Source organism: Hypanus sabinus, chromosome 6, assembly GCF_030144855.1.
Source record: "Hypanus sabinus isolate sHypSab1 chromosome 6, sHypSab1.hap1, whole genome shotgun sequence".
Classification (NCBI taxonomy): Eukaryota; Metazoa; Chordata; class Chondrichthyes; order Myliobatiformes; family Dasyatidae; genus Hypanus; species Hypanus sabinus.
In genome coordinates, this window is record NC_082711.1 from 86,699,551 (window position 1) to 86,717,858 (window position 18,308).

The 18,308-nt window shown below is 41.9% G+C and overlaps 1 protein-coding gene across 1 annotated transcript in view; it reads right to left on the minus strand.

Moving 5' to 3' along the window:
- LOC132395167 (actinia tenebrosa protease inhibitors-like) overlaps positions 1 to 18,080 on the minus strand; it is a 79,215-nt gene extending 61,135 nt beyond the window's left edge. Inside the window, exons 1-2 of the mRNA XM_059971464.1 lie at positions 17,791 to 18,080; positions 14,528 to 14,695 (exon numbers count right to left, since the gene is read on the minus strand). Coding sequence (XP_059827447.1) covers positions 14,528 to 14,695; positions 17,791 to 17,863 — 241 coding nt within the window. The 5' untranslated portion in view covers positions 17,864 to 18,080. The remainder of the gene's footprint in view (positions 1 to 14,527; positions 14,696 to 17,790) is intronic.
- Positions 18,081 to 18,308: the final 228 nt, after the last annotated feature.

Genomic DNA, 18,308 nt, shown 5'->3' on the forward strand with positions numbered 1-18,308 from the left:
GTGTTGAGGACCCTCCCCTAGATTCCAAGATCTGTCCCGCATGTGCGATCACTCGCAGCATGTTGAGAAAGGCACCTGAGAAAGAGACCAGTTTAAATGAGTCCCGTGTTGATTTGGCTGAGACGTTTTTACCGACCTCGTACCAAGAGGGGTTAGGGGATGGTAAGACGGAGAATAGGGAGGTGAAAGAGAGTAAAGGAGAGGAGGTAGACCTACCCTTAGCCAAGAGGGAATGTATGGAGGCAGGGAGTAAAGATGAGAAACAGATAAGGCAGTTAGAAGGTCCAGGGTTGGACATGGATGATCTGTCTGGCTTGACGGAACAGATTGAAGATGTTGAAAATTTGAAATGTGTTCCCAATAATGATATAAAGGCAGTCCTAGATGAAAAGGATGCCGTTACCTTGAAGGAGTCTGATGGGTAACAGATGAAGTTGTTTTAACCCGCAGGGTTGAGTTTACTCTTGATGGGAGTTGCCCAGAGAGTAACTGGGAGGATCAGGGGAACTTAGAATTTGGAAAAGGGACTGGTATGGAAAGCCTGGAAGAGGTAGATGTCTCGTTTGAGTGTGTTCAAGATGTGGATGCACATGGTACTGAACCCAGTAATGAAACTCAGGAGAAGTCTGAGGTATCTGATTTAGTTGAAAAGGAATGCAGTCCTTTTGGGTCAGATGGACTTGGTTCAGTGAAGAAAGGGGTAACCTTGGTACCAGTGTGAAGTGAGAATTCTCAGTTGTTTGTGTTAGAAGGTGTGTTAAAAGTTAGTGAGGAGATGGGAGCTGGTGATGTGAATATTATGATTGAAGGGAAAGGGAAAAGTGTAGTTCCTAAATTGAATAAAGAAAATTTAAAGTCTGGATTGGTTTCAGAAGCAGTAACCAGGCTGAAGGAACAATGGCTGATAAACAAGGTGCCTGTGAATCAATTACAGTTTGTTTTGGAATTTAAAGGTAAACAACTTGCAGATGTTAAACTGAAAATTAATAGAATGAAGGGTCCTGAAGATAAAACTAATGACTTGCTTAAAAATAAAGAATTGTGTGAAAGTTCAGAAGATGGGCTAAGTTTGGAAAACATTGTTGATAAAATAACTCCTATGAAAGGAGTATGCGAAAGCCTATTCCACACTGGTGTGCAAGCTAACCACGTGAGAGTTAAGTGGAAAAGAGGTGAAGGTTGACAAAATGCCACTTTAAATAACAGGATCTGGTTTTGAGGGATTTCGACAAAGCATGTAAATAATAAAGACAACACCATGGAAGATTGACTGTCAAGTTTAAAAGTAAAATAAAGATTAGTATTTACATAAACTTTTGCAACGTACTACAGAATAATCACACATGTATTGGTTCACATTTTGTAATATATATTTAAGATCACAACCCTTTAGTTTTGTTTTTGCTGAAGAAAAGGAATAAAAATAGGTGGTTATTAAATTGGAGTCTGATGCTACAGGAATTTATTAAGGTACAAGATATTAAAGGAAGTGACAATGTAATCGCTAACTGTTTAGATGCTAAGTTGAAGGTATATCTGTATTACTCTGTAGTTGAAAACTCTTTTGTATTGTGTTAGATTCTGTAATTCTGTAAGACTCTGTATTAGTTAATTTTCCCCTTTTTGGTGAAAATTCTTAGAAGGATAGGGTTGTTACGAAGGATGAACAACTCTGATGGGCAGAAGGGTGCAGAGTCGACCATGCCCACCCCCCCCCCCGCCCTTTTGGAGAATCGCAAATCGCTACTATTTCGATGCTGCTACCAAGGAAGTAAGAGAGACAAAGGAAAGCTGTCAGGGCAGTTGTTATTGATAACAGCTCATGAAAGTTAATGAGAGAGAGACACACACCTAAGAGTTACCCAGGGTGGATTGTCTCCTAGTGACAAAAGCCATTGATTTACTGCTATTGTCTTTTGGGGAAGGATTGTTTACTTGGTACTGTTCTATTCATTGAAACCCCTCAGGGGGCAACCAGAGTAGGCTGGTTTGATGGGTTACATCATCCCAACCTGATTGAAACCTGAGACCCCGTGAGTGGGGATAAAAGTGAGGTCTGGGGTAACACCCCTCAGACACACCAGGAGAAACGCTAGTGAGCAACAGATCCCCCACAAGACAGGGTGGGAGATCGGGGACCGAACGACGGCGTCGGTAAATTTTAACACAGTGTTTTGTAACGAGACCAGTGGGGGCTTGTGTGTGTGTGTCCACCCTTGCCTGTGAGACGAGTCCACCACAGAAGAACGGTCTAGTTTAAGGAAGGAGGGGTCATATGTGAATGGCCACAACAACAACGCATCTACGGATCAAAATCATAAAGGAAGTTTGGCAAGATAATAGCTGTTCTCTCACTCTCTCTCTCTCTCTCTCTCTCTCCCTCACAATTGCAACACATTGACAAACAACTACTGCAGCCTGCAGGAACCGAACTGAACATTATATTTCCATCTGACAATTCATTATCCCCTAGACAACGATAGAGCTTGTTTTATTAGTGATTATTATTATACCTGCACTTTTAGCTTTAGTATTGCTAACGTATATTCTCTGTATATTCGCACTGATATTATTTTGTATATTTTTGCTGATAAATATTGTTGAAAATAGTATCACCAGACTCCAATGGACACTTCTATCTTTGCTGGTAAGACACCCAGTTACGGGGTACATAACAAATGGCAGACATGATCCAAAGGGAAAGCAGAGATGACCCCACACTGACTCAGGTCTACATGGTCACTGGAAAATGGCTGGAATGTGCAACAAATACACTAGTTTCCCCATTTTTACAAGTACCAAGATGATCTTGCCCTTGACAAAGGTTGCCTTCTGTAGGGACAGAGAGCTGTTGTACCAGCCAAGTGTTCGGGGAGCTACATGCTAGTCATCCAGGCATGGTTAAAATGAAGGCTTGACTCGAAGATTTGTCTGGTGGCCTAGGATAGATTAGCATACTGAGCAGCCTGTCACGTTCTGTACGGGTGTCAAATTGGCCTGAAGGTGCAAAGAGCAGAGTGGTTCCATCCCTGGAATGACCTGCACTGCCCAGGCAGAGAATTCATGTGATTTTCACCAGATCACAAATTTCTTGCTGGTGGTGGATGCAGCTATAAAGTGGGCAAAAGTGTTCCCAATAGCCTCATTACAGCCCTGCACACTATTAATATGTTCAGAAGGCTCTCCTCAAGGACTGGTGTCCCAGAACAGTTAGTCAGTGATGATTAGTTTGTTGTGGAACAGTTTCACTCATTCCTAAAAATAAGCATAAGATTTAGGAACAGTAGTAGGTCACTCAGCCTATAGAGTCTGCTCTGCCATTAAATCATGGCTGAAGCAATTCTTCCAGTCATCCCCACTCTCCTGCCTTCTCCCCATAACCTTTGATACCCTGGCTAATCAAGAACCTATCTCTGCCTTAAATGCACCCAGTGACTTGGCTGCCACAGTCACTTGTGGCAACAAATTCCACAGATATACCACACTCTGACTAAAGTAATTTCTCCACATCTGTTCTAAATGGACACCCTTCAAACCTGAAGTCGTGCCCTTGTGTCCTGTTCTCCCCTCCCATGGGAAATAACTTTGCCATATCTAACCTGTTCAGGCCTTTTAACATTTGGACTGTTTCTGTGAGATTCCCCCCTCGTTTACCTGAAATCCAAGTTATACAGCTCAAGAGCTGCCAGACGTTCCTCATACAGTAACCCTTTCATTCCTTGAATGGAATGAACACATGTTACCAACATCGAAATACCCAGCTACAAATGGCTTGGAGGAAAGGTTTGTCCAGAGACTCTAGAACAAATGCACTGCTAGTAATGTCGGCACTAACCAGAAGCATGCCAATTTTCTCCTTTCATATCGCAATGCAACACACTTCACAACCAAAAAAACTCACCATTTATGCTTTTTCTGGGTCATCTCTTGTGATCACACTTGGATCTCCTCAAAGTCACTCTCAGAAGGAGTATATAGGAGAAACAGCTGAGACAAATTGAAGGCTTCTCAAGGCTTCACTCCAGACAAGCAGTCCTAGCAAAGGACTAGAGGGGTGATCAAAAGTAAGTACTTGGCAAGATTAACGACAAAACTGGACCACTCTCCTACACAATGGCGATTGCAGTTGATATCATCAGGAGACGCATCAATCAGCTGAGATGGGCAGAAAGTTGACTACTGCTATCAGAACCACTTCCTGCAGTCTCAGAGCAGGCTCCAGAACCTGGGATGATTCACAGCCACAAGTCTCACCTGCCAGCAGAGTGATTCCCTTGTCAGGAAAGGCATTATCCCACAAGAGTAAGAAAACCTTCACAGTCATTAAATCTTTCAGCCCAAGTGTGACAATTTAAAATTTAATATGTTGTGGATGTCTTTTTTTGTGCATGTAGTTGCGATGCATTCAACTGAGTTGGAGCTTATAGCTAAGCAAGGAGGAGTGCTGCGTATTTAATATTTGAGGAATCTTGTATTTGTATTGATTAAGCATTCTTGTGTAAATAATTATGGGTTTTTATCCATAAATACATCACATCAGGGTACAGATACAAAAGCCTGAAATCATGTACCATTAGTCAGAGACCAATTACCACTATATAACCATGTAACAATTACAGCACAGAAACAGGCTATCTCTGCCCTTCTAGTCTCTGCCGAACACTTACTCTCACCTAGTCCCACCAACTTTTACTCAGCCCATTACCCTCTATTCCTTTCCTCTCCATATACCTATCCAATTTTACTTTAAATGACAATATTGAACCTGCCTCTGCCACTTCTACTGGAAGCTCGTTCTGCACAGCTACCACTCTGAGTAAAGAAGTTCCCCCTCATGTCACCCCTAAACTTTTGCCCCCTAACCCCCAACTCATGTCCTCTTGTTTGAATCTCCCCTACACTCAGTGGAAAAAGACTATCCATGTCAACTCTATCCCCCTCATAATTTGAAATACCTCTATCAAGTCCCCCTTCAACCTTTTATGCTCCAAAGACCTAACTTGTTCAACCTTTCTCTGTAACTTAGGTGCTGAAACCCAGGTAGCATTCCAGTAAATCTTCTCTGTACTCTAATTTGTTGACATCTTTCCTATAATTTGGTGACCAGAACTGTACATAATAAACTCCAATATTAACTCCAGGATGGTTTCTATCCCAGTTAAAAAATGATTCATTTCCCCCCACCAACTATGATAAGATGGGCTTTTGACCTCACAATCCACATCATTTATGGCCTTTCACCTTATCATCTACCTGCTCTGCACTTTCTCTGCTGTTGTAACACTTCATTCTGCATCCTCTTTTCCTTGTACCTCCTCACTGCATTGTTGTAATGAATTGGTCTATCTGGGTGCAATGCAAGACAAATGTTTCACTGCAGCACAGGCCATGTAACAGCAATAAACCAATTTACCTAATTTAGCATGTTATCCACGTGCCTTACACCAGATTCCAGAAACAAAGCCTACACTCACCTTTGACACATCAATACTCCTCCACTGGACTATGTTATTGACTGCTGTTCTGCTTTCAAACTACAATTCCAAGAAAAATCACCACCAAAGTCTGAGACTGGGACTAAACACTTCCTTTTACAAGTGATCCTTACCAACAGACTGCAGCAGCAGCAAAACCTCTGCCAAGATTATTCTCAACACTGATGCCCCACACACCACAAGTCAAAAGTGGCAAGCAGTCTTAATTCCAGGATTTCAGTTTACTTTCATATGTAAATAAACATACAAATACCAAGTAAACAAATTAAGAGCTGAAAAAGGATGTTGGTGGTGGGGAGGGGTGTGAGACAAAGGAATAAAGATGGTTGTGCTGTCTTTACAACAGTTATTTAGTTTATAATATTTTTGCTTAGTAATTCATTCGATAGTATTTTCTAGTTAGAATTAGAAGTGTTTAAAGTACATTCATTGCATGTAAAATATATCGGCATGCGATGACGTCACATCCGGTTTCGCCGCGTCTTGTGGGAAAATACCGGTTTGAAATTAGCGCGAGGGTGGGGGCTTACCACGAGGCTCACCTGAGCAGAAGTTGTTTTGCAGGCATGAGAAATCACAGTGAGAGCAACGCTGTAAGTTAATAGATAATCGATATATTGAACTAAGATGTTAATGCCGATCCTGTTAGAAGTAACGACGGTAGATAATGTTTATGCTTTCGTTAGTTAAAGAGTCGCGGATAGTTTGCATGGAAGTGTATTTAAAGTAGTCAATGGAGCAGGTAAACGCTCCCTGTATACTGCACCTTAGTGTAATGTAGTTATAGTCACCTTTGCAAGTATTTACACTTGAAATGTGATATTAAGGAAGGAACAAATACTGTATCAATCTTGTATTGTTTTATCAACAGTTTTCACCATATGTTAATGTGAAGAGTGAACAGTAAATGGTTAATCTTACTGCGATCTGGTTCTCATTGACTGTGGTTTATCTCGACGTTGAATTCGACGTTATCAGTTACACGCGAAGGAGAACGTTACAGTGAAAAAGCGGCATTATCAGGTGTTTCAAGTGCTGCAATATCAGCTCGATCCAGCATCAAGTCGATGGCGCCCAGCGACAAGGGCGGTAAACCGACATCAAGTAAGTCCACCCAGGCAAGAGCCAAGGCAGAAGCCGCCAAGGTGCGACTGCGTTACGCCAGACAAAAAGCAGTTTTGAAAATGAAACTGGCCATCAGAGAAGCCGAAATCCAGAAAGAACTGGCCATCAGAGAAGCCGAAATCCAGAAAGAAAGGGCCGCCAGACAAAGAGAAGAGGCTGCCAGAGAAGCCGAAATCCAGAAAGAAAGGGCCGCCAGACAAAGAGAAGAGGCTGCCAGAGAAGCCGAAATCCAGAAAGAAAGGGCTGCCAGAGAAGCCAAAATCCAGAAAGAAAAGGCCGCCAGAGAAGCCGAAGCGGCTGCCAGAGAAGCCGAAATCCAGTTGGAAATGGCAAAAATATCGACAGAGTTGCAAGTGCTGCAGCTAGAAAGAGAAGAAGAAGCTGCCATGGCGGAAGCAAAGTACATAGAAGAAGCTGAAGGGTCGCGTGATCTGACCGCAGTAAGATCTACTTTAGAAAGGACCAGACTGGAACGCACAAGCGACTATGTACAATCTCAAATAGACAGGCAGGCTCGTCTCCCCTCTCCATACGTATTCGATAACTTCCCCAGCTACGAGGAACCTCAGAGAGTCACGATTGCATCACATCCATACGAGGAAGGAAATTTACCCTCACGGCTCCGTGATGAAGTCAAGAATGAAAGAACCGACAACGCTCCTTCACCCCCACAACAGGACGGCGGGGAGGGAGAGGTTCACTCCAGGACAACAATTGTCAGCTCGAACTGTACAGAAGTTTGCAGTCAAACTCAGTCAAGCCGTTCTTGTTCCAAGATCTGCCTCACTGAGGTATACCCTGAAGAAGCACAACAAGACATTACCAAGCGTAAAGTAACCGACGAGACGCTAGGTCAGTCAGTTTTCGTTCAAACCGAGCACGGAAACAAACTTGCACAATCAGCTCAAGATACCATTTCTTTAAAACCCAAAGACACCAAGGTCTTCAGAGATGAAGCAAATAATGGGGTTGCCCCATTGCCTTTCAGAGAACCACGCCAGCGCTCACCAGATAACAAAGAGCAGGCAGTCAAACGGTTCACGTCCTTACGGAAAACCCGGAAAAGGAAACCTGAGATGCAGCAACACACCCGATTGACCCACGAGGTACTGTGCACCCTAATGGCAGAGGTCACAGCCATTATAAACGCACAATCATTCCTACCTGTGTCTTCTGACCCAGAAAACCCCTTTATACTTTCGCCATCAACGCTCCTTACGCAGAAGGCAGGAGCACCTCCTCCACCAGGAGACTTTTCAGACAAGGATTTGTACACAAAGCAATGGAGACAAGTCCAGGCTCTGGCAAATCAGTTCTGGCCTCGCTGGAGACAAAAATATCTACCTTTGTTGCAACAGAGACAAAAGTGGACAGAACCCCGAAGGAATCTTCAAGTTGGAGACTTAGTCCTGCTCAGGGACAAGCAAGCCACCCGCAACAGCTGGCCAACGGTCAGAATCACTGCTACATTCCCTAGCGGGGATGGACATGTCAGGAAGATCGAATTGAAGACTACCGAACAAGGCGATGTGAAAATTTACCGAGGGCCAGTTACAGAAGTTATTCTACTTCTACCCAATGACTGATTAAGAGACTAAGTTTTGTACTCTGCTCATTGTGACCTTACGAAGGTCAAGCGGGGAGTGTGCTGTCTTTACGACAGTTATTTAGTTTATAATATTTTTGCTTAGTAATTCATTCGATAGTATTTTCTAGTTAGAATTAGAAGTGTTTAAAGTATATTCATTGCATGTAAAATATATCGGCATGCGATGACGTCACATCCGGTTTCGCCGCGTCTTGTGGGAAAATACCGGTTTGAAATTAGCGCGAGGGTGGGGGCTTACCACGAGGCTCACCTGAGCAGAAGTTGTTTTGCAGGCATGAGAAATCACAGTGAGAGCAACGCTGTAAGTTAATAGATAATCGATATATTGAACTAAGATGTTAATGCCGATCCTGTTAGAAGTAACGACGGTAGATAATGTTTATGCTTTCGTTAGTTAAAGAGTCGCGGATAGTTTGCATGGAAGTGTATTTAAAGTAGTCAATGGAGCAGGTAAACTCTCCCTGTATACTGCACCTTAGTGTAATGTAGTTATAGTCACCTTTGCAAGTATTTACACTTGAAATGTGATATTAAGGAAGGAACAAATACTGTATCAATCTTGTATTGTTTTATCAACAGTTTTCACTATACGTTAATGTGAAGAGTGAACAGTAAATGGTTAATCTTACTGCGATCTGGTTCTCATTGACTGTGGTTTATCTCGACGTTGAATTCGACGTTATCAGTTACACGCGAAGGAGAACGTTACAGTGAAAAAGCGGCATTATCAGGTGTTTCAAGTGCTGCAATATCAGCTCGATCCAGCATCAAGTCGATGGCGCCCAGCGACAAGGGCGGTAAACCGACATCAAGTAAGTCCACCCAGGCAAGAGCCAAGGCAGAAGCCGCCAAGGTGCGACTGCGTTACGCCAGACAAAAAGCAGTTTTGAAAATGAAACTGGCCATCAGAGAAGCCGAAATCCAGAAAGAACTGGCCATCAGAGAAGCCGAAATCCAGAAAGAAAGGGCCGCCAGACAAAGAGAAGAGGCTGCCAGAGAAGCCGAAATCCAGAAAGAAAGGGCCGCCAGACAAAGAGAAGAGGCTGCCAGAGAAGCCGAAATCCAGAAAGAAAGGGCTGCCAGAGAAGCCAAAATCCAGAAAGAAAAGGCCGCCAGAGAAGCCGAAGCGGCTGCCAGAGAAGCCGAAATCCAGTTGGAAATGGCAAAAATATCGACAGAGTTGCAAGTGCTGCAGCTAGAAAGAGAAGAAGAAGCTGCCATGGCGGAAGCAAAGTACATAGAAGAAGCTGAAGGGTCGCGTGATCTGACCGCAGTAAGATCTACTTTAGAAAGGACCAGACTGGAACGCACAAGCGACTATGTACAATCTCAAATAGACAGGCAGGCTCGTCTCCCCTCTCCATACGTATTCGATAACTTCCCCAGCTACGAGGAACCTCAGAGAGTCACGATTGCATCACATCCATACGAGGAAGGAAATTTACCCTCACGGCTCCGTGATGAAGTCAAGAATGAAAGAACCGACAACGCTCCTTCACCCCCACAACAGGACGGCGGGGAGGGAGAGGTTCACTCCAGGACAACAATTGTCAGCTCGAACTGTACAGAAGTTTGCAGTCAAACTCAGTCAAGCCGTTCTTGTTCCAAGATCTGCCTCACTGAGGTATACCCTGAAGAAGCACAACAAGACATTACCAAGCGTAAAGTAACCGACGAGACGCTAGGTCAGTCAGTTTTCGTTCAAACCGAGCACGGAAACAAACTTGCACAATCAGCTCAAGATACCATTTCTTTAAAACCCAAAGACACCAAGGTCTTCAGAGATGAAGCAAATAATGGGGTTGCCCCATTGCCTTTCAGAGAACCACGCCAGCGCTCACCAGATAACAAAGAGCAGGCAGTCAAACGGTTCACGTCCTTACGGAAAACCCGGAAAAGGAAACCTGAGATGCAGCAACACACCCGATTGACCCACGAGGTACTGTGCACCCTAATGGCAGAGGTCACAGCCATTATAAACGCACAATCATTCCTACCTGTGTCTTCTGACCCAGAAAACCCCTTTATACTTTCGCCATCAACGCTCCTTACGCAGAAGGCAGGAGCACCTCCTCCACCAGGAGACTTTTCAGACAAGGATTTGTACACAAAGCAATGGAGACAAGTCCAGGCTCTGGCAAATCAGTTCTGGCCTCGCTGGAGACAAAAATATCTACCTTTGTTGCAACAGAGACAAAAGTGGACAGAACCCCGAAGGAATCTTCAAGTTGGAGACTTAGTCCTGCTCAGGGACAAGCAAGCCACCCGCAACAGCTGGCCAACGGTCAGAATCACTGCTACATTCCCTAGCGGGGATGGACATGTCAGGAAGATCGAATTGAAGACTACCGAACAAGGCGATGTGAAAATTTACCGAGGGCCAGTTACAGAAGTTATTCTACTTCTACCCAATGACTGATTAAGAGACTAAGTTTTGTACTCTGCTCATTGTGACCTTACGAAGGTCAAGCGGGGAGTGTGCTGTCTTTACGACAGTTATTTAGTTTATAATATTTTTGCTTAGTAATTCATTCGATAGTATTTTCTAGTTAGAATTAGAAGTGTTTAAAGTATATTCATTGCATGTAAAATATATCGGCATGCGATGACGTCACATCCGGTTTCGCCGCGTCTTGTGGGAAAATACCGGTTTGAAATTAGCGCGAGGGTGGGGGCTTACCACGAGGCTCACCTGAGCAGAAGTTGTTTTGCAGGCATGAGAAATCACAGTGAGAGCAACGCTGTAAGTTAATAGATAATCGATATATTGAACTAAGATGTTAATGCCGATCCTGTTAGAAGTAACGACGGTAGATAATGTTTATGCTTTCGTTAGTTAAAGAGTCGCGGATAGTTTGCATGGAAGTGTATTTAAAGTAGTCAATGGAGCAGGTAAACTCTCCCTGTATACTGCACCTTAGTGTAATGTAGTTATAGTCACCTTTGCAAGTATTTACACTTGAAATGTGATATTAAGGAAGGAACAAATACTGTATCAATCTTGTATTGTTTTATCAACAGTTTTCACTATACGTTAATGTGAAGAGTGAACAGTAAATGGTTAATCTTACTGCGATCTGGTTCTCATTGACTGTGGTTTATCTCGACGTTGAATTCGACGTTATCAGTTACACGCGAAGGAGAACGTTACAGTGAAAAAGCGGCATTATCAGGTGTTTCAAGTGCTGCAATATCAGCTCGATCCAGCATCAAGTCGATGGCGCCCAGCGACAAGGGCGGTAAACCGACATCAAGTAAGTCCACCCAGGCAAGAGCCAAGGCAGAAGCCGCCAAGGTGCGACTGCGTTACGCCAGACAAAAAGCAGTTTTGAAAATGAAACTGGCCATCAGAGAAGCCGAAATCCAGAAAGAACTGGCCATCAGAGAAGCCGAAATCCAGAAAGAAAGGGCCGCCAGACAAAGAGAAGAGGCTGCCAGAGAAGCCGAAATCCAGAAAGAAAGGGCCGCCAGACAAAGAGAAGAGGCTGCCAGAGAAGCCGAAATCCAGAAAGAAAGGGCTGCCAGAGAAGCCAAAATCCAGAAAGAAAAGGCCGCCAGAGAAGCCGAAGCGGCTGCCAGAGAAGCCGAAATCCAGTTGGAAATGGCAAAAATATCGACAGAGTTGCAAGTGCTGCAGCTAGAAAGAGAAGAAGAAGCTGCCATGGCGGAAGCAAAGTACATAGAAGAAGCTGAAGGGTCGCGTGATCTGACCGCAGTAAGATCTACTTTAGAAAGGACCAGACTGGAACGCACAAGCGACTATGTACAATCTCAAATAGACAGGCAGGCTCGTCTCCCCTCTCCATACGTATTCGATAACTTCCCCAGCTACGAGGAACCTCAGAGAGTCACGATTGCATCACATCCATACGAGGAAGGAAATTTACCCTCACGGCTCCGTGATGAAGTCAAGAATGAAAGAACCGACAACGCTCCTTCACCCCCACAACAGGACGGCGGGGAGGGAGAGGTTCACTCCAGGACAACAATTGTCAGCTCGAACTGTACAGAAGTTTGCAGTCAAACTCAGTCAAGCCGTTCTTGTTCCAAGATCTGCCTCACTGAGGTATACCCTGAAGAAGCACAACAAGACATTACCAAGCGTAAAGTAACCGACGAGACGCTAGGTCAGTCAGTTTTCGTTCAAACCGAGCACGGAAACAAACTTGCACAATCAGCTCAAGATACCATTTCTTTAAAACCCAAAGACACCAAGGTCTTCAGAGATGAAGCAAATAATGGGGTTGCCCCATTGCCTTTCAGAGAACCACGCCAGCGCTCACCAGATAACAAAGAGCAGGCAGTCAAACGGTTCACGTCCTTACGGAAAACCCGGAAAAGGAAACCTGAGATGCAGCAACACACCCGATTGACCCACGAGGTACTGTGCACCCTAATGGCAGAGGTCACAGCCATTATAAACGCACAATCATTCCTACCTGTGTCTTCTGACCCAGAAAACCCCTTTATACTTTCGCCATCAACGCTCCTTACGCAGAAGGCAGGAGCACCTCCTCCACCAGGAGACTTTTCAGACAAGCATTTGTACACAAAGCAATGGAGACAAGTCCAGGCTCTGGCAAATCAGTTCTGGCCTCGCTGGAGACAAAAATATCTACCTTTGTTGCAACAGAGACAAAAGTGGACAGAACCCCGAAGGAATCTTCAAGTTGGAGACTTAGTCCTGCTCAGGGACAAGCAAGCCACCCGCAACAGCTGGCCAACGGTCAGAATCACTGCTACATTCCCTAGCGGGGATGGACATGTCAGGAAGATCGAATTGAAGACTACCGAACAAGGCGATGTGAAAATTTACCGAGGGCCAGTTACAGAAGTTATTCTACTTCTACCCAATGACTGATTAAGAGACTAAGTTTTGTACTCTGCTCATTGTGACCTTACGAAGGTCAAGCGGGGAGTGTGCTGTCTTTACGACAGTTATTTAGTTTATAATATTTTTGCTTAGTAATTCATTCGATAGTATTTTCTAGTTAGAATTAGAAGTGTTTAAAGTATATTCATTGCATGTAAAATATATCGGCATGCGATGACGTCACATCCGGTTTCGCCGCGTCTTGTGGGAAAATACCGGTTTGAAATTAGCGCGAGGGTGGGGGCTTACCACGAGGCTCACCTGAGCAGAAGTTGTTTTGCAGGCATGAGAAATCACAGTGAGAGCAACGCTGTAAGTTAATAGATAATCGATATATTGAACTAAGATGTTAATGCCGATCCTGTTAGAAGTAACGACGGTAGATAATGTTTATGCTTTCGTTAGTTAAAGAGTCGCGGATAGTTTGCATGGAAGTGTATTTAAAGTAGTCAATGGAGCAGGTAAACTCTCCCTGTATACTGCACCTTAGTGTAATGTAGTTATAGTCACCTTTGCAAGTATTTACACTTGAAATGTGATATTAAGGAAGGAACAAATACTGTATCAATCTTGTATTGTTTTATCAACAGTTTTCACTATACGTTAATGTGAAGAGTGAACAGTAAATGGTTAATCTTACTGCGATCTGGTTCTCATTGACTGTGGTTTATCTCGACGTTGAATTTGACGTTATTAGTTACACGCGAAGGAGAACGTTACAATGGTGCTTCTGAAAAATCGATCACATAGATGTGAAAGAAAACTTCTTAGTGATACATTAATGGGTTATATGATTAGAACAGTTACATCATGTGGGTAATGTGCTAATACTTAGCTAATGAAAAATGAGAACGCTATAAACCGTTATTTAATCTGCTATACCACTTTCTGCCAGTGAGCTTGAAAAATACAGATGTTGTTAAAAAGTACAAATCTTATACAAAAAAGTATTATTAAAAAGGCAGTAGTTTCCAATGTAACCAACAGACTGCAATCAAAGGCAGTAACACCTCTCCCATGACTTTGCTCAACACTGATGCCTCACACATCACTGTGTCTTCAGCTACTTACTCTACATCTTGTACACTTATGGTGACAAGTAGTCTTTGCATTATACATTGAAAAAGTACAATCTTCCTTCATTCAGTGTACTGATAGACACCTATAATTACACAATTTAAGATCTTGGATTAAGTTCAGGATTCTAGAATGCGTGCATTCAACATCATGTGTGAAAGTATTTTAAAACAAGACAGCATTAGCATTTGTATGAGAGAGCTGATGCATGGTGCATAGTGAGAGAATGGGACTTTCAAAATTGGGAGATACTACATTCTGTAGGAATTCTCCTTCATCGGGGAGTATAGGTATTTTGGAAAAGTTTTCTTGTTTAAGCAGAACAGAAATAATGCTTCAGAAACTTACTTGACTTTTCACAAAGTGCAATGCAGTCACTTTGTTTCGAAAAGTTGTTTCCAGTGGCACCGCAGCCACCAAACTTAAACTTTTCGCATTTCCGAGTCTTCGCATTGTAGTAATAACGAGGGATGGCAGCTTTGCACGGTCCTGATTTTTTTGGGTCTGAACATTTGTCTAAAATAACCAGAAAAGTACAAAGTGACTAACTGTAGCATTTGTAAAACTAATACCATACCAAAACAGATCTCAATGTCAAGATACAATACAAGTAATTGAAATACAAGTTATTACTATTTAGTAAAAATCCTGCCAGAAATAGAATTTGTAACATGATTGTCATTTTTAGCCAGTTTACAATCAATGTTATCTATCAGTACTGCATGCAAAGCTTCAGAAAGGAAAATCTGACAGATTTTTTAAAATAACCTCAACGTAAATAATAATCTTTGGTATTTGACCAATTAATACAAAAATAGAGCTAGAAACAGAATTGAAGATGTGTTAGATGATTTTAGCCAGTTTAAAGTTAATGTACATTAGACTTTTCTATTCTTGATTGATTTTCAACTGGGACTTCATCAAATGCCTCTATGCAAATCAAATGCTGTGCTAGAGCACATTTCATTTTGTTAATAATGAACTTGCTTTAAGTTCAGGCTGACACTCATTGTTTATCATGCATCCCCCAACCGTTGACTTATGCTAATGTTAGAAAAATTTCCAACATTTTGCCCCCTACTGAGGCAGACTGACTGAACTGCAGTAAATCACTTTTTAAAAAATGGCACCACATGTCCAGTTCTCTGATACTAAGCCTCTTTCTGATAAACAGTCACAATCATCAAAGACTTTACTATTTCCTCCCTTGCTTCTTTTTTTGGGTCTGGGTTCCACTTCATCTGTAAAATGCCTCATGAAAATATTATCTGAGCAGGGTCAACACAGATGGATTTAAGCCAATTTGCGATAACAAGAAATGGGATTTTCACATTTTAAAATCACTTAACACAAGTTAACATTAGTCAAACAATATTTCTGAAATGCCTAGAAGCAAAATCAAAGGGATTATGATAAATATTTTGAGGTCCAACAGAGGACAAATTTGAATATTGTAATTTTGCAATTTCATATTGTGTCACACTGAATCTAAGTCTATAGGCAACATGTTGTTTGGAATCTTTCTACAATAAGTTAACATTATTCAAAAACATTTTGATGTTTTGAACAAATACCAAAATGATTATGTTACTATGTATTTTGAAATTCAACAGGACAAACTTAATTATTACAGACTGCATTTTATAGCATTACGCAATTCAGATTGTTGGCTATTCACTCTATATTAGGAAATGTCACAGAAACCAGAAGTCTTTCTTATCATGTTCTTCTTGTTCTTAATGCTGATGGATCTAAAGTAGGAAAAACAGCTTGAATAAAAACTGACCACAGTACATCATACATTCATCCATTCTCTGAAACTCAGTGTTCATTTTATTAGGTACCTGTGGTCTTTGTGGTCTTCTGCTGCAAGTTTCAATGTGCTGTGTGTTCAGAGATGCTCTTCTGCACACCACTGTTGTAAAGTGTGGTTTTCTGAGTTACAATGGCCTTCCGGTCAGCTTGAACCAGTTGAGCTTTTCTCTTCCGACCTCTCATTAACAAAAGGTATTTTCACCCATAGACTGCCACTCACTGAATGAGTTTTGTTTTTCACACAACTCCCTGTAAGCTCTACAGCCTGTTCTGCATGAGAATCCCAGGAGATCAGCAGTCACTGAGATCATCAAACCACCCTGTTTGGCACATGGTCAGAGTTACACTTCTTCCTCATTCTGATGTTTGTTCTAAACAACTGAAACCTTCGACCATAGTTGTTTGCAATTATGCAATTTATGAGCAATATGATATCTAAATGAAGAAGTTACAACTGAAATACTTATGGTTGGTTCCAAAGCCAAAAGAGAAACTGCTTGATAAACTTAGGAATTTGGCTTCCCTTGTAAAATTGGAAGTAACTCTCCATTACTCAGATTTGAATTTTTAATAGCACATTAAGAATCTGACCAGGGCACCATTTCTGCACAAGTAGTAATACAAAAATATTTGAGTCTCATCATGATGCTGAGAAACTAATTCTTGTCTTTATATTGAATACACTAGATTACTGCAATGCATTCTTTACTGGCCTTCCAAAACAACCTATTTACAAACTGCAACTCATTCAGAACACCGCTGCCAGACTTCTAGCCAAAATCATGACGAGGGAACACATCATTTCTGTACAAGCTACTCTTTGTATCTTTTTGAATTGATTTGAAAAGTTCTCTTATTGGTTTTTAAAAGCTCTTAATGGTCTGGGACCAATAGTTTTTGCTTTACAATTTTTTTCCAACTCAGATCTTCTAATGTCTGTTTCTGAAATTTAAACCATCCCCTTCAAAAGATAATTGACAGGTCTGCTTTTTTCAACTATGCCCCTAAATTGTGGAATTAGTACCTAAAGCTGAATGATTCAGTTTCAGTTGCCACTTTTAAACACCTGCTCAAAACCTATATATTTAACCTTGCTTTTAACAAACATCTTATTGACTTATTTTCATGTTAATTTTTAGTCTTTATTTTAATGTTTAATTTGTCCCATGGTAAAGCACATTGAACAACACTGCCAATACAAAGAGAGCTCAATAAATAAAGTTGTTATTAGCGTTGCTGCCACATGATTGGCTGATTAGATATTTGCATTAATGAGCAGGTGTATCTAATAAAGTGGGCACTGAACGTATATCAATTCCCATTGACCAGGCAACACTATGTGTAAATGTGTGTGTGCGAGAGAGATGTGTTTCTGGGCATTACATTAAAACATCCCTTAACTCCACCTGCCCACAAAACATACAAGATGTTACATTTAACTTCATGCAAGTTTAAAGATTAACTGGTAAACCATCTCAAAATAAAAAATATCGCCACATTTCCTTTCTGATGCTTTGCAACTTTGAATGATTAGATTGATTATTTTCTGTCCCTGCACAAAATGAGGTTGTGATGCCACACAAACACTCAATTTTCCACTAAACACACGGAAAATATATTCGATGCAATTTATGGAAGGATGGTGGTACTGAGCATCTCAAGTCTTGTCATTTCCACAGCCTCGTGTTTTTTTTTAAATTTAACACTAAACAGGAAATACTTTTTTAAAAAAAAACAAATTCTAATCATTACTGCAATTTTCCCAGCACGCCTAACCATTTTTCTAAATGGGTTACCTTTTCCTTCTGCGGAACACGGTAGAGAGAGCAACAAAATGCAGCTGATTAGGACGACGATGCCCCACTTCATGGTTGTTCAGCCGGTGTGAGTTGCCTTGTTCACTCTGTGACCGGGATTACAGTCTGTTCTGAGTTTGCGTTCTCACTGACTGACTCCAAGACGCCACATTTATACAGCGCGGTTTACTGCTTCTGCACTCAGCTTTCCATGTCACCCAACTGGAAAACCAATGGCGCCAAACTCATTCCGGATTAGGATCTTCGGGGCTGACGGCTGCCGTTTTGAATTTTATAAAGGCTGACTGGCAATCAATAATTTCCGAAGTATTACTTATTTTATCTCTGAGATAACGTCATACAACAGAGAAGCAGGTTCTTTTGGCCCAGATAGTTCCTCTCTCCATTCAGTCGTGAAGAAGGGTTTCGGTCCAAAACATCGATTGTTTACTCATTTTCATAGATGCTGCCTGGCCTGCTACATTCCTCGAGCATTTTGTGTGAATTATTTTTAAGTT